The 19,733-nt window shown below is 47.5% G+C and overlaps 2 protein-coding genes and 1 pseudogene across 2 annotated transcripts in view; 1 reads left to right on the plus strand and 2 right to left on the minus strand.

The window, feature by feature from the left end:
* Positions 1-2,641, minus strand: part of LOC102254095 (F-box only protein 31) — a 7,538-nt gene extending 4,897 nt beyond the window's left edge. The window contains exons 1-2 of the mRNA XM_014539381.1: positions 2,552-2,641; positions 1,193-2,503 (exon numbers count right to left, since the gene is read on the minus strand). Coding sequence (XP_014394867.1) covers positions 1,193-2,503; positions 2,552-2,641 — 1,401 coding nt within the window. The remainder of the gene's footprint in view (positions 1-1,192; positions 2,504-2,551) is intronic.
* Positions 2,642-2,761: 120 nt separating this feature from the next.
* On the plus strand, positions 2,762-3,972 carry LOC102254395 (annotated as a pseudogene).
* Positions 3,973-18,069: 14,097 nt separating this feature from the next.
* Positions 18,070-19,733, minus strand: part of KIAA1217 (KIAA1217 ortholog) — a 309,140-nt gene continuing 307,476 nt past the window's right edge. Inside the window, exon 22 of the mRNA XM_014539382.1 lies at positions 18,070-19,726. Coding sequence (XP_014394868.1) covers positions 19,592-19,726 — 135 coding nt within the window. The 3' untranslated portion in view covers positions 18,070-19,591. The remainder of the gene's footprint in view (positions 19,727-19,733) is intronic.

Raw genomic sequence — 19,733 nt, forward strand, 5'->3', positions numbered from 1 at the left:
CTTTTTTACTATGGTTGCAAATATCACAAAATTTCTATATGTGACATGGCACCAGAGTTAAGTTAGGGTTTTTCAAAATGCTGGCACGCCAAGCTCAAAAGGTTCGCCATCAGTGGTGTAGGGGAATCCAATACAGGCTCAGATATATTTCTTCTCCCAGCAGGAACCTCTCTTCCCAGGTGTGTGGACCTGATATTGAGAGTTCTGTCCCAATTCCCCACTTTGCAACCCGTCCTACTCTGTATTGAGGAGGAGGGGGGGAAAGGAAGGAAGTAAGGCAATAAACAGGGACAAGGTGGAGAGCCCAGCAATGTACATAGATGCCAAAGACTTCTGTTGGGAAGTTCTCTGTCCCGCCACCTAGGAATGAACAAAGCTCAGTTGGAGTCTGAGTCAGAGGTGTCCCCTGAGGAAGATGAGCTGGAGCTGCTGGCACCTTCATCGCTACTCCTGGAGTCTGAAGAGCTGCTGCTTTCTGCCTTTCCCCCATGTTCCTTCTTTCCTTCAGATCCCCGTGAGGAATGAGAACAGTCCTCATTTGTCTCTGAAGACGCCATCCCAGGAGCCTGTGGCCCCTGCTGGTTAAAATAGCCCACAGCCTTAGTGCCAAAGCACTAGCTATGCTTTATGGAGATAATGTATCTGTTAGATAAGCTTTCATAAGGAATGAGCTCTATTGCTATTGGCCATGAATTCAATGTTAATAAATAAACAATATATATTAACTAAGATGTCTTTATTTTGTTTGCGTGATTAATCATTATGCTTTAATTATCTTCAATTTGTAACAATGAAATTGGGGGTCACCACAACATGAGGGACTGTATTAAAGGGTCGCAGTATTAGGAAGGTTGAGACCATTGGTCTAAGGTATATTTCGACCTCTATTGCTGGCTCCTACCCAGCCTGGCCCTGTTCCGGGCTTGGGCAGGAGGCAAACGACTGATGTGTTTCTCTCACATCGATTATTTCTGTCTTTTTCTCTCTCCCCCACTCTCTCTAAACGTCAATGGGAAAATATCCTCGGGTGAGGATTAAAAAAACAAACAAAGGTGGGTAACCTGGTCAGAAGGTCAAATCTTCAAAGTGCATACAAACTGCTCATCCCAGGGGATCAGGGGCAAATGTTTGAGAGCATCTCCAGGAAGGCCTGCAGGGATGGTGCCTCCACATTCTGGAAGGTGTTCTGGACTCTGCTGTACAGGATGAAGAATTTCCTCTCCAGCCAGATGAACCCGAAGTGGTTCTCATCGAACAGGATGAAGACTCCAGGGCAGCGCCTGGGGTAGGCGAAGGGATCAAAGGTACCAATGTCCGCGGCATAGAAACACATCCTGCAGGTTCGGGGGTAGTTCTGGTCTCTTGATCGCACGCCCACAGGCAGAACAAACGGAACAGGCTGCTCCTCCAAAGCTGCAGCCCCGGACTCCCCGACGCTGGGCTGGGCAGGGCTCTGCCAGGCATGGCCCTCGCTTTCCTCAGTCCCGTTTTTTTGCTGCTGCTGCTGCTGCTGCTGCTGCTGCTGCTGCTCGCGGATCACCTGCTTGTCAATCTCCTGGACCACGCGGGAGAGCTGGTTGAAGTTGCGGAAGATCTCGCCATCTGACAGCGGGATGCGGCGCATGAGGTGGATATTTATCTGCCCGAAGGTGACTCCCGTGATCTTCGAGATCTTGGCATACTTCCCACGGAAGCTGAGCATGGCAATCATTAGGCCGGCAGAATTATATTCGACCTCGAAGAGGCCGGGCCTGATGAGGTCGTCCGGGTGATTTGGTGGGAGGTAGAGGCGGCGGTAGGTCAGGCAGTCATACTGCTGTCTGTCCTCCTGCACCAGCACCCGTCCCCGTTCTCCCCTAAGCCGCGTAGGTGAATCCTTTTGGTGATCGCTCTTGAGCCACTGGATGCTGAACCTGTCCTTCTGAATCTGCATGTGGCGGCGGTGGGACAAGCTGTAGTAGTTGTCCATGTACTCCACCGTGGCTGATTTCCTCTCCGTCAGGCGAATTCTGAAGAAGGGCTCGAACTGCATTGGGGCATCCACATGGGTGTTAAGGGAAGGGCTGTACTTCCAACCAGTAATGCATAAGCCATCCACCACTACATTCAGCAGTGTTCTATAGCTTGAATCTAGCTGCCACAAACCCAAAATGTTTCTGTATGGGTGGAGCAGCTTCGCATAGACTTCTCGATAAGACCTACCGATTATCTCGAGGTCCTGCAAGTTTTCACAAAGGCCGTACTCCTCCCGGCAGCGCCGTCTCCAGATGCTGTCGCTGTGCAGGATGTGGTGGAATTTGGTGCAGGCCTGGGCCAGGCTGGGCAGGTCGGTGCCGGGGAGCGAGGCAAAGATCGCCACCAGCATCTCCACCGGCAGGTCCTGCAGCGAGCAGCGCGGGGGCGGCAAGGGGCTCGCGGTTCCTCCACTCCCTGCACAGCACAGCGCTGCCGCGTGCGCCTCGAGGTGCTTTTCTGCCGGGGCCTGCTTGCCCTCGGCCGCTGCCTTCTCAGCTGGGCGCTGGCGCTTCTGAGGACACCTCTTGCCTTCGGCTGCTGCCGTCTCAGCTGGGCCCTGGCACTCCTGAAGACACCGACATCCCCGAGAAGAGCCCGCGCCGCAGAGGCAAGAGCACTCCTCCATGCTTCCACGCTGAACAGCCACCACAGAGTGGGCTGTTGCCCTTCTGCAGGGTTTTAAGCTGGCTGGGTCCGCCCTAGAGTCCAGCCACGCCCCCCAGGGCCTAGCCACGCCCCCTCAGAGATGAGCCAATTGTAGGACCTTAAACCCATTAACAGTCGCCTCCTTTTCCCAGTTTCCCTCCCTGTCTTCCCGCCCTAGCCCCTGGCAGTCACTAATCTGGTTTCTGTAGGGAGATGCCTCCAGGGATATGCCAATGGGGGTGTGGGGGGGACATTTCACAGAAATGCAGTAAAAAAAACAAACACAACCATGGTACATCTACACAATGGAATACTACGCTGTAGTAAAAAAAGAAGGAATTCTTGCCATTTGCAAGAGCATGGGTGGAACTGGAGAGCATTATGCTAAGTGAAATTAGCCAGTCAGAGAAAGATAAATACCACATGATCTCACTCATTTGTGGAATATAGAGAACAACATAGACTGATGAACAGGGACAGATCCAAAGACAGAGAAACAGCGATCAGACTATCAATCCCCAGAGGGAAAGTAGGAGAGGGTGGGGGTAAGACAATAGTTTTCTCCCTGATGACAAGCTGTCCCTCTTCTGTGAGGTGAGTGTGGTTCAAGATTCCTTCACCATTTCTGGCCAGAGTACCACAAAGATGGTGAAGGTTCCTGAGTGCCAGGTGGCCCATGAGCTAGGAGGATTTTGGGAAAATTCCTGGTTCAGACTGTTGTTTTTGTGTTGCTGGCCAGGAATTCCAGGCTCACAAAGCTATCTTAGCAGCTCGTTCTCCAGTGTTTAGGGCCATGTTTTCACACTCAATGGAGGAGAGAAAAAGAGCCGGGTTGTAATCATTGACACGGAGCCTGGAGTTTTTAAGGAGATGATGTGCTTCATTTATACGGGAAAGGCTCCGAACCTGGACAAAATGGCTGATGGTTTGCTGGCAGCTGCTGACAAGTATGCCCTGGAGCGTTTGAAGGTCATGTGTGAGGAAGCCCTCAGCAGACACCTCTCTGAGGAGAATGCTGCAGAAATGCTCACCTTGGCTGAACTCTACAACACAGATCAACTGAAAATTCAGGCAGTGGATTTCATCAACTCTCATGCTGAGGATGTCCTGGAGACCCAAGGGTGGCAGGCAATGGTGGGGTCCCATCCCCACTTGGTGGCTGAGCTGTACTGCTCTCTGGCTTCGGCACAGTGCACCTGTCTTGGTCCCCCACGCAAGCGCCTGAAGCAATCCCGAGATCCTGCCTGTTGTAAGACTCCTTTGATTTTCCAGAAGCAGCAGTCACTGTTGCTGCCATTGAGCATCTGGTAGACAACACAATCTGTGGAGCTTTCATCTGCTGTCGGGGGAAGTCTGCATCTCGGCCCAAGATTTTTAGTTTTATTATTTTCCTTAAAGAAATCATATTTTCAAATGTATCTTTATTGATTTCAGAGAGGAAGGGGTAGGGAGAGAGGGAGAAACATCAGTGATGAGAGTGAACCTTCCGTAAACTGATCCCTGCACGCACCCTACTGGCGATAAAGCCCACAACCAATGCATCTACCCTGACCACCAATGGATCCTAGATTGACACACACCGACTGAGCAACACTGGCCAGGCTAAGGATATTTTCTTCCATAGATTTTTTTGAGGGAGTGCAAAGGAGGGAAGGAAAGACAGAGACTGAGGCTCTGAGAAAGAGAAAGAGATGCAATGCCCAGACAGATGCATTGCAAGGGGTGGAAACTGCAACCCAGTTATGCACCCTTGAGTGGAATCAAACCCCTGACCCTTCAGGTCTGAGCCAAAGCTCTAAACACTGAGACACTGACCAGGGTGAGATAAGTCTTACATTGGGCCTTAAACATTTAAATTTAGAAAAATGTTCAAATGTCTGTCTTTAGGGATTTGTTGTTCTGCAGATGTTGTGGTCATCTCTGCACTCTACTAGATGTGACAGCCAAAACCGCTCCTGTTGTTGTAGCTCACAATAAAGTAACATCTCAAAAGACCAACTTTTGCCTCAGGACTTTATTTGCAACGTGTCCACATGATTTCTTTTTCTTTTTGCAGTGACTATCACTTTGCAGCCGGGAAGAACTACTACACTTGTCTTCCTACCTGGAGGTTTGATCAGCCTTTGTGTGGGATGTGGTCCTCAAGGTGCAAATGTCTCTCGTGTATCTGAGTGTTTTCATGACTGGGGTGCTGAGACTTTTACCTCTGGGAGACATTACTGGGAGACATTGGAACTGGGCTGCTGGAGTCTGTAGTGATGATTGGAAAGAGAGGAACAGGAGTGTCCAGAAGGGCCTCTTCTTGGCTGTGCTAAAACCCACATCCACTACAATGTCCTTGCCACCTCCCCACTTTCACTGTAATATGTGCCCGAACCTATTGGCTGAGTAGGGGCATTCCTGGATTTTGAAGGTGAAAGTGTGATATTTATAAATGTAGCTCAAAGTTCCTTATTTGTAAAATTTCTTCCTGCTCCTTCTCTGTCCTTCTAAGGCCTACCTTTTCTTTTAGTCACTTTTGACTAGAAATAGATTAGGAATCATTCTACATGCTGGGGAACACCAGTATCTAATAAAGACATTTTCCTAATACGCTATCAATTATGACAAATATGTTACCCTTTTTTTTTTGCTTTTAGTTTCCTTTTATGCCATGAAGATCCATTTACTATATTATTCAATATGATGATAACATTCAAAACATAAGTATTGGTTTGTGCTTTACTCAGGTTGGGAAAATCTCCACGCATGATGCATGGCATAGAATATGTTCTCTGGATTTTGCTCTATTTCTAAACTGTCATCAGGAAGTATAATAATAGATGACAGGGGTGTCTAAAAAAGTACAATTAAATGCAAGAAGTTGGCTGATTTCATGTAGCATAATATTCTTCAGGCCCATTGATGTTGCCCGAAAGTTTCAGAGACCCCTCTTTACAACTGTGTAGTATTCCATTTTGAAAATGTTCCACAGCTTTTTTTTATTTATCCATTTGCTTAATGACGGCCACTTGGGCTGTTTCCATGTCTTAGTTATTGGGGAACAGAAATGAAGGAGAAAATAGACAAATGAAACTAAGTCAAAATAAAAAGCTTCTGCACAGCAAAAGAATCATGATCAAAATGAAAAAGGACACCCCCATATGGGAGAAAATATTTGCCAATGTTAGCTCTGATACGGGGTTAATATACAAATTATATAAAGTCCTCATACAAGACGACAAAAGGAAGAGAAACAATCCAACAAAAATGGGCTGAAGGACCGATTAGACATCTCTCCAGTAGAATGAACAGGCTGTGCTACAATCATAGAGTGGAATACCCTGAGACAAAATAATAAAAACAATGCTACACAGAGAGAAGCGCAAAAATCTAGCCAAAATGCTTTCCTTTAATTCTTTAATTTTAAATATATTTTTATTGATTTCAGAGAGGAAATGAGAGGGAGAGAGAGATAGAGACATCAATGATGAGAGGGAAGTATTGATTGGCTGCCTCCTACTAGTAATGCCTCTGACTGAGGATCAAACCTGCAAGCTGGGTATGTGCCATGCCTGGGAATTGAACTGTGACCTGCTGGTTTATAGGTTGACACTCAACCAATATGTCCCTCTGGCTGGGCTCACCAACATACTTCTATACGATGAAAGTACACACCAAAGTTGTATACTATGTGATTTTATTCATATTAATTTAAAGAAATGATCATTAGAAACAGGGCATATTAATCACCAGTATATGATTACCTTTTTTGGGAGAGGTTAGAATTAAGACAGGGTAGGCAATCCTGGGATCTAGAGGTGTGAGTATGTTACATTTGTGTTATGAAATAGAACATTCTTTGGACAATTTCTTCACCATTTTCCATAATATTAAGAAATGTCTGGACAGAGAAGCTATATTTTTGAGTCAGTATCATGGAACCGTCTCCTTTCACTGTGTTCCCCAATATTATTTCATTTATGGTTGCCTACCTTATGGATTCCAGGGACCTGTAAGAGCATTATTTCCCCAGTTTGATACATATAGAGACACAAAATTGTTAACAGTTAACAGCAATTTCTAGGATGTGGGAAGTAAGCTCAAATGACCTTTTAATTTTATCTCACTCTGTAAAAAACATTTATTTTCCCGACTAAATATGAAGCTTTGCTATAATTTCAAAAAAATGCTCATTTTAAATAACACTCATTTCTTTTGTTGTGTCGCCTAATATATAAGCTACAGTTTGTAATTTGCTTTTCAACAAAACTCTACACTATTCAAAGCTTATCACATCATACAATTAAAGTTTGTTAGCGAAATTATATTTAAATTATGCACCCAAACAGCTACACAGAAAGCATGCTCTGAGAGTAAAAGATGTAAAGGAAGGGGAAACAAAGATATGGAGAAGAATAAAAGATTGAAGACACAGGTAGAGAAAATGGAAAGAACAGATCTGAGGCATTTTAGAGTTTTGGGGCTAGTACCTGATTCTGGGCTTTCTGTACTTTTCAACTTCATAAAATTAAAGGCGCGCACGCACACACACACACACACACACACACGAATACAGAATGAAAACCAGGCTGCAGCCAGGCCCAGCAGCCACCTGCTGGCTGACATCTATACCACCCCTCTCTGCTGGGGCCTTTGCAGCATGGCCACCACCAGGCAGTTCAGATGCTCCAGCAAGTGGAGCAGAGGAAAGGGACACCTTTCCAGGTGCTCAGACACATCACCCAGCGCTCCTCCTCGGTCCACTCTGAGAGGATGATAGAAATTGTGTGTTAAATAATAATACACATTATGCAGTGCAAACAATAATGTAAACACATAGGCATTTTCTGATAGGTTATATAGTTTATTTTAAATGTAATATTAATCAGCATCATTTCAATAGTTGCAAGTCCTTTAAATGTGAGTTTGAAAGTCTGAAGCAAGACAAGCACATATCACTGCTATTACTTAACATTGTTCTGAATATTCCAAATGAGGGCCTCTGGACAAACTGTGTTCTGGTCTTGCAACATTTCACTAAATTTGAAATTCAATTAAGAGATTAAAATTTAAAAGAAATCTTGTAATTCTTTTTTAATTATGTAGGTAGAGAGTTCTAATAATTGCTAACCTCTCTATTACTTTGTAGCTTGTGGTTTTCTTCATAAAAGTAAGGTAATCTTTTAACAGCAGACACTAGGCCCTATTAGCTGTCAAGTACTGTTCTAAATTCTATATATTCATTAACTTATTTAATCCTAAAACCATCCTCTATGGTGGGTACTATTATTAGCTACATTTTATAGATGGGGGAGTTCAGGACAGAGAGATGAAGGTACTTGCCCAAGGCCACAAATCTAATAAGTGTTTTGTAGAGACTTGAATCCAGGCAGTTAGTCAAGCTCTACAAACATTTTGGGAAACTGTCTCTCTAGGAAAGGATAACCATACTTGGGGGTTTCTCAATATATCAGTGTCTAAAAGGATGCCGGAGTCCATTCATTGTCTTCACTAGCTGAGTTTAGACAGAGACCCCCCCAAAAGCTAGTAGCCATTGAAAGTCCTAGTAAAGGTCAGGGCTTGAAAGTCCTAGCAAAGGTCAGGGCTGTGCACCACCCAGTTAATCTAGGAACCACTCAGTTAATTTAGGTAATAATAGTTGAAGCATCCCCACCTTAGTTCCCTTAATTCCTTAGATACTTATGTAGATCCTTGTTGATTATTGTTAATCAGATACTCCCGGAAATCTATTGATGAGTTAATCAGATACTTTTGTCTACTGGAAATTGTCTGCTGATCTGTGTGTCATTGAAACTTCCTTACCCTAAGGGCTACTCCAGATCAATAAAAGATTGGAGCAGCCTGAGCATGGGAGGAAGTCCTTCGGGACTTGCCCGCCTGGTCCCCCAATATTGCAAAATTATCTCGTGTCTTTTTCTTTCATTTGCTGTGCGGCTCCTCTTTCAGATACCGAACCCTACTCCACGCAGAACGTGGAGGGAGTGTTACTCAACAAATGGCAACTCCTTTCTCACGCCAGATGTAGTATAAGAGTCCAGAGGTAGAGTTCTCACACAGGGACCGCTTGGTGCAGATCAGCACGATTCTGCTTCTTTAGGCCCTTGTGTCTGGGGCACGGTGGGCAAACTTTTTGACTCGAGGGCCACAATGGGTTCTTAAACTGGACCGGAGGGCCGGAACAAAAGCATGGATGGAGTGTTTGTGTGAACTAATATAAATTCAAAGTAAACATCATTACATAAAAGGGTATGGTGTTTTTTTTTTTTTTTAGTTTTATTCATTTCAAACAGGCCAGATCCGGCCCGCGGGCCGTAGTTTGCCCACGGCTGGTCTGGGGTATCCGGGTATGTGCTTGGCTCTTTGAACCGAGGGACATCCCACGGTGTCTTCCAGGAACTCCAGGGAGCAGCGCTGGGAGGCAACTCGCCTTCTTGGGCGCTGCACATCCAGGCCGAAGCCGGCAGGAGCAGGGCTGAGCAGGCCCGGGGCGCCGAGGCCCTGACCATGCTGCCCGGAGGGTGGAGCAGTGCGAGCTCGGGGCCTGGGAGGCGATGGTGGCAGAGCTGGCAGCTCGCCAGCCTCGGCAGGTGGCATGGGCGGCTGGGGATTCTTGCTGACCCGGGCTTGGGGGCCGCCCGTCCAGGGAGATGTTGTTGAGGAAGAGGAGTGTGCCTGGCAGCGCCGAGAGTCCCCACGCCTCCGCAGTGGTGCCATATGTTGGGGTCCAACTCCAGCAGGTCCAGGGGTTCCCATAGGTGTGGACGGAGTCGGTGAAGAAGGAATGACACGGAGACAGAGTTCAGTTGATCAGCAGCCTAGCCAGGTTCTGTCTTTATTCTCCTGTTACATCTGTATTTATACCAGTTGATTTTAATCCTGTCAATTTCTATTGCAAAGGTTAGGGCGTTTCTTATCTCCATTCCAGGGAGTAAAGATTATGTAGCTTAAGCGTGATTGTTTGTAGTTAAAGTGATTAACTACCCACCTGGCACTTAGTTAAGGGGTTTCACTCCCTCCCTAACTTCAGGGGAAAACCCCTACCTGGGGAAACAACCTTTCTCAGAGAGGTGACCTTGGTTAAAACACGTAGTGCTAAGAAGGGGAGCAAACATATTAAGAACAGTATGCCATATACGCCAGGTCCCTTGAAACATAGGCTGTGCAGATGTTTCTTCCCTGCAGCGACTGTGTCAAGCAGCAAGGGTGAACCGGCTTCCGGCAATTTCCCTCCATTTTTATTTTTTAAATGACAGCACATGTAAATCAGTGGCCACCTCTAGGATTGGGTTGTTTAAGACTCTGAAGAAGACTTGTTTGTGACTGTGCCAACAGGTCAGTCCAAGGCTTAACCCTATATCTCACGGCTCCCCACATCTCACCCTTCTTTTATTTTTTAAGCTACTATAATGAAAGTTTTTAGGCATCAAGAACAAAAAGCTACCATAATGAAAGTAAAACTTAAGCGTGAAGAACAAAACTCTGGCTATTAAAACAATAACAAGACAATGCCAATGCAAAACCCCAAACATTTGAAAACTTAAACATAACATTTTAAAAACTAGTAAGAATAATAAAACAATGGTAATGCAAAAAGCAATAGGTGAGTTTCTGCTAAATGAAAGTTTCTTTTGCTGATTTACTCAGAGTCCTTGGACTTGGCTGAGAGAGTAGCTTCCACTTCTTGCGTTTTTCTACCATCTGCTGGGCCTCAGTTGTTAACTTCTTCAGCTGACCCCATGTTGGCACCTCAGTCCCTTGCATAGCCTTCCTTTTCTTCTTCTTTCCGCTTTTCTGTCATCGGGGAAACTCTAAGTCTTTGGAACGATGGGACAAGGAGCTTCTCTGGGTCCGTTGTGGTGACGCAGGTAATGCTCTGGTACCCAAATTGTCTGCACTGCTCCTTCTAAGGGTCCCTGTTCGGGAATAAAACAATGGCAATGTAAAACAGTAACAAGTGAGTTTCTGATACATCTCGGAAGAAACAGACACGCCACCGGACAGATGTCTCTGCTTCTGGCTGTCCACCCTCAGGTCACTGACCCGCAGGCCTTCTCCATAGGGCAGGACCGAGAAGGCCTCACACAGGGACCGCTTGGCTCAGATCAGCACGATCCTGCTTCTTTAGGCCCTTGTGTCTGGGGGATCCGGGTATGTGCTTGGCTCTTTGAACCGAGGGACATCCCCCGGATTACCTGGGGGCGTGGCCTCCTCCTGGACTAAGAGCCAGAATAACTCAGGGTGGTTGAGGTGAACTAATCATTAGCTAAAACCCAGAGCACAGACTTCAGGAGCTGTCACCCCTACCCCTCACAGGCTGCTCCTCGTGCTCCCACATCAGTCCTCTCAGGGTCAGCTCCCAAGATGGCCACGGCTTGACACCCTGTAGCCACACATGCAGCATCGTTTGCATTGGATCCTTTATCCACTTTGCCTTGTTACCTCCTGCTCACCCATCAAATCTCAAATGACATGAAGGCTCAAATGACAGCTCCTCTCTGAGGTTTTTTGAGCCGCTCCTCCTCCCAGAGCACAGTTTCTCTGTCTTGGGGTTCTTACAGCAGTGGGGGCCCTATTCTTGTAGGGTGAAGGGGTTCAAGAGCAAAGGCCACCCTAGGCTGACACCCTCACTTTTCAGGGAGCACGGTCTCTGGAAACCTGCATGCAGCTCACACGTGTGAGTTTTTTCATAGTGGACACATCAGACAGGGCTTCCTTTGTACACGCCCTTAGAGCATGCCCCGGTGTAGCATGTTCTATGCAGAAGCAAGAACCCCTTCTTTCTCTCGAGAAAAATGCTGATGGTGCCTCAGAACTGGCACTGGGCCTGGAAAGCAGCCAGGGATGGAGGCAGACCCTCCCATGTCCCCCTCTTCTCCCAGGGCTTTTCTAACCTGACTTCTGGGCTTCTCTGGGCACATCTGCTTCGTTCCTCCCTCCCCACCCTGGGCTCCCCTCACTGCAGCTCCAGGCCAACTAGGAGGCGACAGTTTCTCATCATTTAGTGCCCTGCTGCTACGGGATGTTCTCATGTCACCCACCAAGCCCCAGCCACACACACTCAGAGCAGGTCACAGAACACCCTGAGTTGGTGAGGGAGGCGGCTGCTGAGAGCCTGGCAGAGGGCTGTGGAGCCACCTGGTGGACCTTCGAGGTAGAGCTTCCCTTGTTACCTCAGCCGTTGCTACTTGGCTGAACCTCAGAATTCCCTAGTGAGCTTTCCGGGCATGCACGTGCCGGGCCTCATTTTCCAGCTCCACAGCCCATTCTGGTGGGTGGTCACACGTGAGAACATGGGCTTGACTGCTGTCCCCATTCTGAGTGGCTGTGCGATGTGACTTGGACCCTGTGATACCTGAGGGAATTTAGGTGGCCTTTTCTCTCCCTTTAACCAGTGGTTCTCAACCTTCCTAATGCCGCAACCCTATAATACAGTTCCTCATTTTGTGGTGACCCCCAATTTCATTGTTACAAATTGAACATAATTAAAGCATAGTGATTAATCACAAAAACAGTATGTAATTATATATGTGTTTTCTGATGGTCTTAGGCAATCCCTGTGAAAGGGTCATTTGACCCCCAAAGGGGTCGCGACCCACAGGTTGAGAACCACTGCTTAAACCCTAATGGTAACAGGGGAACTGGTGTTAAAATAAGTTGGCCTGTGTGGCTCAGTGGTTGAGTGTTAACCCATGAACCAGGAGGTCATGGGGTTCCATTCCCAGTCAGGGCACATGCCTGGGTTTCAGGGGGTTCCACCAGTCAGGGCACATGCCTGGGTTTCAGGCTCAGTCTCCAGTAGGGGGCGTGCAGGAGGCAGCTGCTTGATGATTCTCATCATTGAGTTTCTCTCTCTCTCCCTATCCTATCCCTTCCTCTCTGAAATCAATACAAATATATTTAAAGAAAATAAACATGAAAGGGCAAAAGTTTGAAAAGGCTACATTGTAAAAGGAGGGAGCGGGAGTTCAGGAGTGAGCGGAGGTGGCCTGGTGCACGTGGGGGATGGGCACCTTCCCCCTGTACCCCCGAAGGCCACCCCAGGTCACAGCCACCTGCGCGCAGGGGTTCCCCCCAAAGGGAATAGCTTTTGGTACAAAATGTGATACAACCCGCAGGGCTGCTCGGCCCTGCTAACATGTGGGCCCCGTTGGTCTTGGTTGTGGGTCTGTCCTGTGCAAGGAGGTGGCTGGCAGCACCTGGCCTCTGCCCCCTGTCTGCCAGCACACCCACTGCTCCTAGTGTGACCACCCCAATGTCTCCAGACATTGCTGAGTGTCTGCTGGGGGCGCAATGGCCCGAGGGTGAGAACTGCTGGGAGTTAGCGGTCAAGCGATGGAGGGATCAGCTGTGCCAGGGGAAGTGGATGGAGAGAAGGGACGCAGTGCGTCAGGAGCCAGACCGCCTGGGCTCCGGGGTCCTGGCCTCCCTCACACCGCTGACAGCTGGGGGCCTGATGCGGAGTAGACAGCAGCACCTGGAAAAGATGCCCAGGCAGACTCTCACCTTCTTTGGTAGCATTCGACCCTTCGCCACAGACCTCCCCCACCATTCTAGTGTGGCCTGGGGGACAATGAGAGTTACCCACAGCTGAGGTAATGTCTCTGCATTCACTCCTCGGGCAAAAAGTGTCTGCAGGCTCAGAGGTCCGGCTGGAGGTGTTGGAGGAACCACACAGCAGAGGCCTCTCTGTGGGCCCCTCGTAAAGGGTTTGGATTGTATTTAAACGCACCTGGGATGATCTGTGGAATCTAACGGGTGAACATGTAACTGGGATACATAAAAATTCATTGTTGGATCCAAAATATCAATTGCACAAGGACAGGGCAGGGGCCCTTGGCTTCGTTTTATACCCTCGTGCTTCTAGTTTCTAGCCCTGTCATCTCTGCAGTAGATGCAATACGTCCTCCAGAAATTCCGCAAGTAGAAATAACAGCAAATTCATGGTGACCAGAGCAGGAGAGGGGCTGCCTGCACGGACTCGCATTCCTGCCTTTGGGATTTACTGCCCAGGGAACTCTACCTTCCTTCTCTTAGTCAGCTGGGGCTGCCCTAACAGATGCCACAGATTGGGTGGCTTAAACGACAGACATTTCTCTTGCACAGTTCTGAGGCTGGAAGTCTGAGAGCCAGGTGCCAGCCTGGCCGGGTTCTGGCCTGCAGGTGCCACCTTCTCAGGTATCTCTTCGTATGAGGGCATCCCTCCCACCATGAGGGTCTCATTGTCACAACCTCATCTAACCTTCGGGCCCCGCCTCCAAATACCATCACATGGGGATTAGGGCATCATTATATGAATGGGGGAGAGGGGGAGTGTGGACAGCAACATTCAGTTCTGCCCTCTGGTATTTAGAATTCCACCACTGGATGCATGGCCATTTGATTAAATGCTATTGCCTTCCTATAGCCCTAAAGTGCTTGGAAGGGAACATTAATGTTTTGGTTTGTTTTTTTTTAAATTGAATTCAGAGAGGAAGGGAGAGGGAGAGGGAGAGGGAGAGATAGAAACATCAATGATGAGAGAGAATTTTGATCTGCTGCCTCTTGCACGCCCCACACTGGGGATTGAGCCTGCAACCCGGGCATGTGCCCTTGACCGGAATTGAACCTGGAACCCTTCAGTCCATAGGCCAACGCTCTATCCACTGAGCCAAACCGGCTAGGGCAGGAACATTAATTTTTTAGTGCCTTAAGTTACCATCACTTCCCCCCAAGATAGGAATGATGGGAGGTAGTGATTCTGAAATGGAGGCCTTGCGATGAGGAAAAATGCCACCTGCCTCACACTTTCATCCAGGGCCCAGATGCACCCTGCCGGCGGGCTGTGCATTTCACAGCTGTGGCGAAACGGAAATGAAGTTGAGAGATGTAGTGAAGAGCAGGGCTTCCAATAGTCTCCTAGAGGAAGTTCCAGAAATGACCACCAAGTGGCAGCAAGTGAACAGTCGTTCCTAAAACCCTGCAGAATCTTCCGGGAGTCTACCTAATGTCAGCCTGGCTAAGTCCTAGGAACAGTGTGAGGCCCCCAGGTCCCCTCCACCAACCTGTGTCTCCACAGAAGAGCATGGTCGGTCCTTCATGGTTTGTAGCAGGCTCTGCCATGGCCCCTTTGGGAGTGTGTATAGGTATGAATCCCTGTACTTATTGCATACTTCAGCCTCCCCTCAGCGTTATGACGGAGAGGTGCTAGAGCAGGGGTCCTGACCCAGGCTTCCTGGGGAGAATATTCCAGGCAGAGGGAACCCCTGGGGCTCGGGCTTGTCTGAGGGGTAGAGGTGGCTGGGATGAAGGGAGCGATGGGGCAGGGGGTTTGGGCTAAGACCAAGGGCAGGGAGCAGCAGATCCCATAGGGCAGGAATGCGTGCTTTCCCCTGGGAGCGCCTCCTTTGAGGAATTTTACACAGAAGGGACAGGAGGGTAGAGGGCGGTCATGGCCCCTTTCTCTGGGGTCACTCGGTGAAAGGCCATTCTGTGTCCAGGTCATGTAAGGTGTGCAGGCCTGGCAAGGTCTCCCCACTGTGACTGCCCACTGGTGGAAATAAAGAACGTTGATTGCAATCACCGCACAATGGTCTATTTATCCCTGAAGTTTCCTGCCCTGACTTCATTTCTAGGTGAGTGAACTCTTTCTGTGAGTAAAATACAACCTCCTGGCTGGGTTCCCCGGAGCAGATGTCAGGGCAAGAAGCGCTTATCGTGGCTCAGGAGGTGGAGACTCTTTGCTTCAGGAAGGGCAGGCTCCGTGCCAGGGATGTGGGGGGCAGAGGCGCTGAGGCCGACTCAGGCATGGGTGCGTGCGGGCCAGTGAGCACAAAACCAGCAAGGCGGAAAGACCCAGGAAAGGAGACAGAACAGGCCGAAGGCGAAGTCTCCTTCCTGAGAAATCTTAGATCTCTGATCCTTCTGTAACCTTAGGTCTAATCTAATACTGCCTCCCCCGACAGAGCGGAGGACTGTGTTAGGGGCCATCTGTGCCCCGAGCCCTGCAGAGGGATGCTGATTGTTAAAGGTGCAAGCTTGGTCCCTACTTCATCAGTAGGAAAGAGACTTAATCTCATTTGTTTAATATGGAATCTTTGTAGGTAAAGCCCTTCAAGAAAGCCAAAGATAGAGACTGAAAAATGTGCAGTCTGTGTAGCAATATGGGGCATGGGTACCACTAGAGGGAGCCATTTGAGGGTGTGGTGGGAGCCGACAGGTTGACCCTCTTGCCTCCAGGTCATCAGGGTGAGCCTCGTGTAGCAATATGGGGCATGGGTACCATTAAAGGAGCCATTTGAGGGTGTGGTGGGAGCCGACTGGTTGACCCTCTTGCCTCCAGGTCATCAGGGTGAGCCTTGGCCTTTAAGGTGGCTGTGGAGCTGGAAGGCAGGAGCCCTCACAGGTCTGGGGTTCTCTCCTCAAAAGTGCTCTTGTAATCACTTTGTCCCCTTTGGACATGATCTCCTCAGGAGAGTAGATCAGAGTGTGTGCGGTGGCCTGTGACCCGTGGTGCATTTTCCTGGACAAGGTCACCCGGTTACTTTTGCAAGATTACCCGTTGCATATTCAGTAGAAGCAGCCTTCATCCCTCTACTGCAGCCTTCATCCCTGATAAATTGCTTTCTACATCCTGGTTGCTCTCCAATGCCTCTGAGTTGACAGGGCCATGGGGAGGGGAGGAAGCTAGTCCCCGCTGCAGGTCAGGCAGGTGGAAGCGCCTGATTTGTCCTGAATCTGGCGGGGGGGCGAGGGGAGTAGTCAAACCTGCTCTCAGTGCCCAGTGGAGTATCTCCTTCTGGTCACAGGTCTTGCCCCGGTACTGGCTCAGGGATGGGCCCCAGCTCCACCCCTCACCGCCAGCAGGCTCTGGGGTGGGGTGATTGGGGTGCACCTTTCTCCCAAGCCTGAAAACCCCACCTCTCTCTTCTGTGGCTGTGGTTCTAAGGCTGTGGCTCTGCCCCAAATCCATGTAAGTCTTCGTTTTACTTTGCAAAGAATTTCAGTCACAAGCAGCATTAAAAGGAGAGCGGCCTCCTCCATGTGGCAACACTATTGACGGTTCCGTATTGCACCTGCAAGGGCCCAGCGCCAGCTCGAAACATCTCCGCGTCTGGCTCCTCCGCAGGCCTGTTTGTGCCACCCCCGCCCCACGGGAGCCTCTGAAGGGCCATCCTTGCAGAAGTGATGAAGGCGACCACAACCCTAACCAACCCTTCCCGAGTGTGTGGTATGTGCCAGGCTCCGTCTTGGGAATTTTCTGTGCTTCTCATTTAATCCTCTCGTCAGTCCTAGGTTCCTTTACTATTCTCCGTTACTGATGAGAAAACCGAGACATGCCCAAGGCTGCAGCACCAGCCGGTGGCCCCGATTACGGACTGTAGACTGGATCGGAGAAGCCTCCGTGGTTTATTTCTAAGAACCTTTTCCCGATATAATAATTTGTTAGTTGAATGATGAACTTAGAAGATAATGTAGAGAGACGCTACTAATAGTATTTTAACAAAAACCTAAAAATCCAGCCGCCGCCTGTCTAACATCACCCACCTGAGCTGTTAAAGGAACCGAGGTGCCTTTTTAAGTGTGGCAGGCAGCTGTGCACACCGGGTCCAGGTCCTCCAATGATGATGGTCTCCCCTCCAACTTCCTGAGGAGGCAGGCAGCGCCTCGCTGGGTCTCAGCCAGGGGCCACGTTGAGTCCCCCCCCACCCCCCCCAGAACTGTCCCTGTCCGTTCCTTCATTACAAGGGTTGAAACTGGTCCTCACATGTATGTCCTGCCAGAGCTCTGGGAGGTCTGAAGTTGCATTGAAAGGATGTGCCACAATCTGTTCTTTAGCTGCTGACCCAGAGTCTCAGCTGCTCATACACAGGAGCAAATGCATGGGCGTGCAGTAGCTGTTACATCTACTTTAGCATATTGCAGCTGTTGAGTCGATTCCAGGAGGCAACTGAAATGTTGGAACCTCTGATGCCTAAAAGGTTTAAGGCAACTTTCCTGAGTGTTACATACGTCAAACATGTGATTATAGTTACTATAATGAGTAGAGACAGGGTAAAATATTTCTGGTGAAGGCATGCCAGCTCAGCAGCCTGAAGGTTGTAAACACTACCACCGGGTGCTAAAGTAATAAGAAATATTGCACTTTACATGAAACCATCAAGTTAAACATTTTGGAGGCAACAAGTAATGATAAGCAGGTTCCTAAGACTGTTCTAACAAGAACAGTCTATTTATATATTGTGTCTATTTATAGATTTACAAAAGTTTATCAGTGTGTCAGTCCATTAGTAATCTTGGCATTATTTTCACGAACCTTTATCCCTATTTTTTAAAGGAAAACTAAGTGTAATGTTAGTTATATTTCCCTTTGGACCAATAATATTTGTTTAAAATTAAGAACTCAAACAAACAAAACAAAACACATCCTAGTGATAAGGACCGTTTATTTCAGCTTACTTCTCCTGGAATTCAAACAGGAAAAAGCCGGTCAGAAGAACCTCTCTGGAAATGAAGGTGGAGACTGTGCCCAGGTTTGCTTTCTGTTAGCCGAACCTTGGTGAGCCTCCGAGAAGAGAGTCAGCAGGTCACGTCGGAAGGCACCACACTCGCAGTGAATTCATGAGACCTCGTCATGAGTCACCTCAGAGTTTTCGGAGAAATAGAGCTTTCAGAACACAAGTTTGAGGCTGCTTACATGTCACTGATAAACCCTCAAAGCCCAAACCATTTCCCTTGGTAACAGTTCCATTTCATTCTTTGCCTAGGACGCAGCTATAGTAACAAGGTACAAAAAATAATAAGCATGCAGCCCTTTATTAGTTTTGCAAAGTCTCTTCTTATAGTTCTGTATATTACATGACTGTGTTATACAAATACAGTTATTTACAAAAACACTCTAGCTGTGCAAACTTGTTACTTTTTAAAAATGTATGGAGAGTCCCATTTCTGCCCATCCCAATATATATTTGTAAAGCATGCATAAAAATTAACTTTGGTGTGGGAAAACTACTCTATGTGCTGTCACATATAGTGTTTTTATGTCTATTTATATATTTACAAAAGCTTTTCAGTTTACAGAACAGTACAGAAGTGTACACTTTAAAATCCACAATGTACTGTAATAGTGTGGGTTGCCAGGTCTCAGAAAACAAAGGAAGGGGTTAGATACTGCAAAGAAAACAACTAGAGAATCCCATCAATATGTTAAAAAGAAAAAAGAAGAAGAAGAAGAAGAAAGAAATGCAAAGAAAACTAGCTTGCTTGGGCTGGCAAATTATTATACATAATTTTCATGGCAGTGCAATTGGTTTTGATAAATTGCTTTCTACATATGACCCTGGGTTGGCCTGTTGTCTAGACACTACTTTCAAATGTACAATGCTATAGTATCAAAATGTTTTGGCAAAAAAGATCTTGAAAGGAACCATGAAGTTTTGACAAAAATAGAAATCTGTAATAAAGCTAAATAACACTAAAATAAAAGGAAATATTATAGTATCTCTTTTACAATTTGTATAGTCGCACTTGCGTATTTCTCTGTTCACTTCTAGTCTCCGTAATGAAAAATATTTTTATACAAAACATACTAAAATTCTGGAATCATACATGTTTTACATGCTCAATACATTTTTTTCCTGCCTCACACACATACCCTTCTCTCTCACCATACTCTTTCTGTAACACATGCTTACTTCATTGAACAGGTGTTGAATACAGACAGTTAACACTATGTAATTACAATAGCAACAACTAAAAAATAAAAACCAAACCAAACAAGCTTTACTGAAATCTATTAATCCAGTATTTAGCACATACTTAGCATGAAGCCTCAAACAGTACAGCAATATGTTACATTCTCTTGCGAAAACAGTTGTTAAAAGACTGTTACAATTTTTTTTTTCTAAATTTTTAAATGTAACTCCAACTTGTGCCTGATAGGGTGTGGCCTTTAAGAGGTTTCCTTTGCTGTGGATGGGGTGGCTTTGCTGGAACTTCCATTCTGTGCCTTGTAGCTGGTGAGGCTGGGAGTATGGATGGTCCTGATGCTCCTGGCACCTTGGTTCAGTGAAGTGGGGGAGGCGGGGGAGGGG

This window comes from Myotis brandtii, unplaced genomic scaffold (assembly GCF_000412655.1).
Source record: "Myotis brandtii unplaced genomic scaffold, ASM41265v1 scaffold215, whole genome shotgun sequence".
NCBI classification, from domain to species: domain Eukaryota; kingdom Metazoa; phylum Chordata; class Mammalia; order Chiroptera; family Vespertilionidae; genus Myotis; species Myotis brandtii.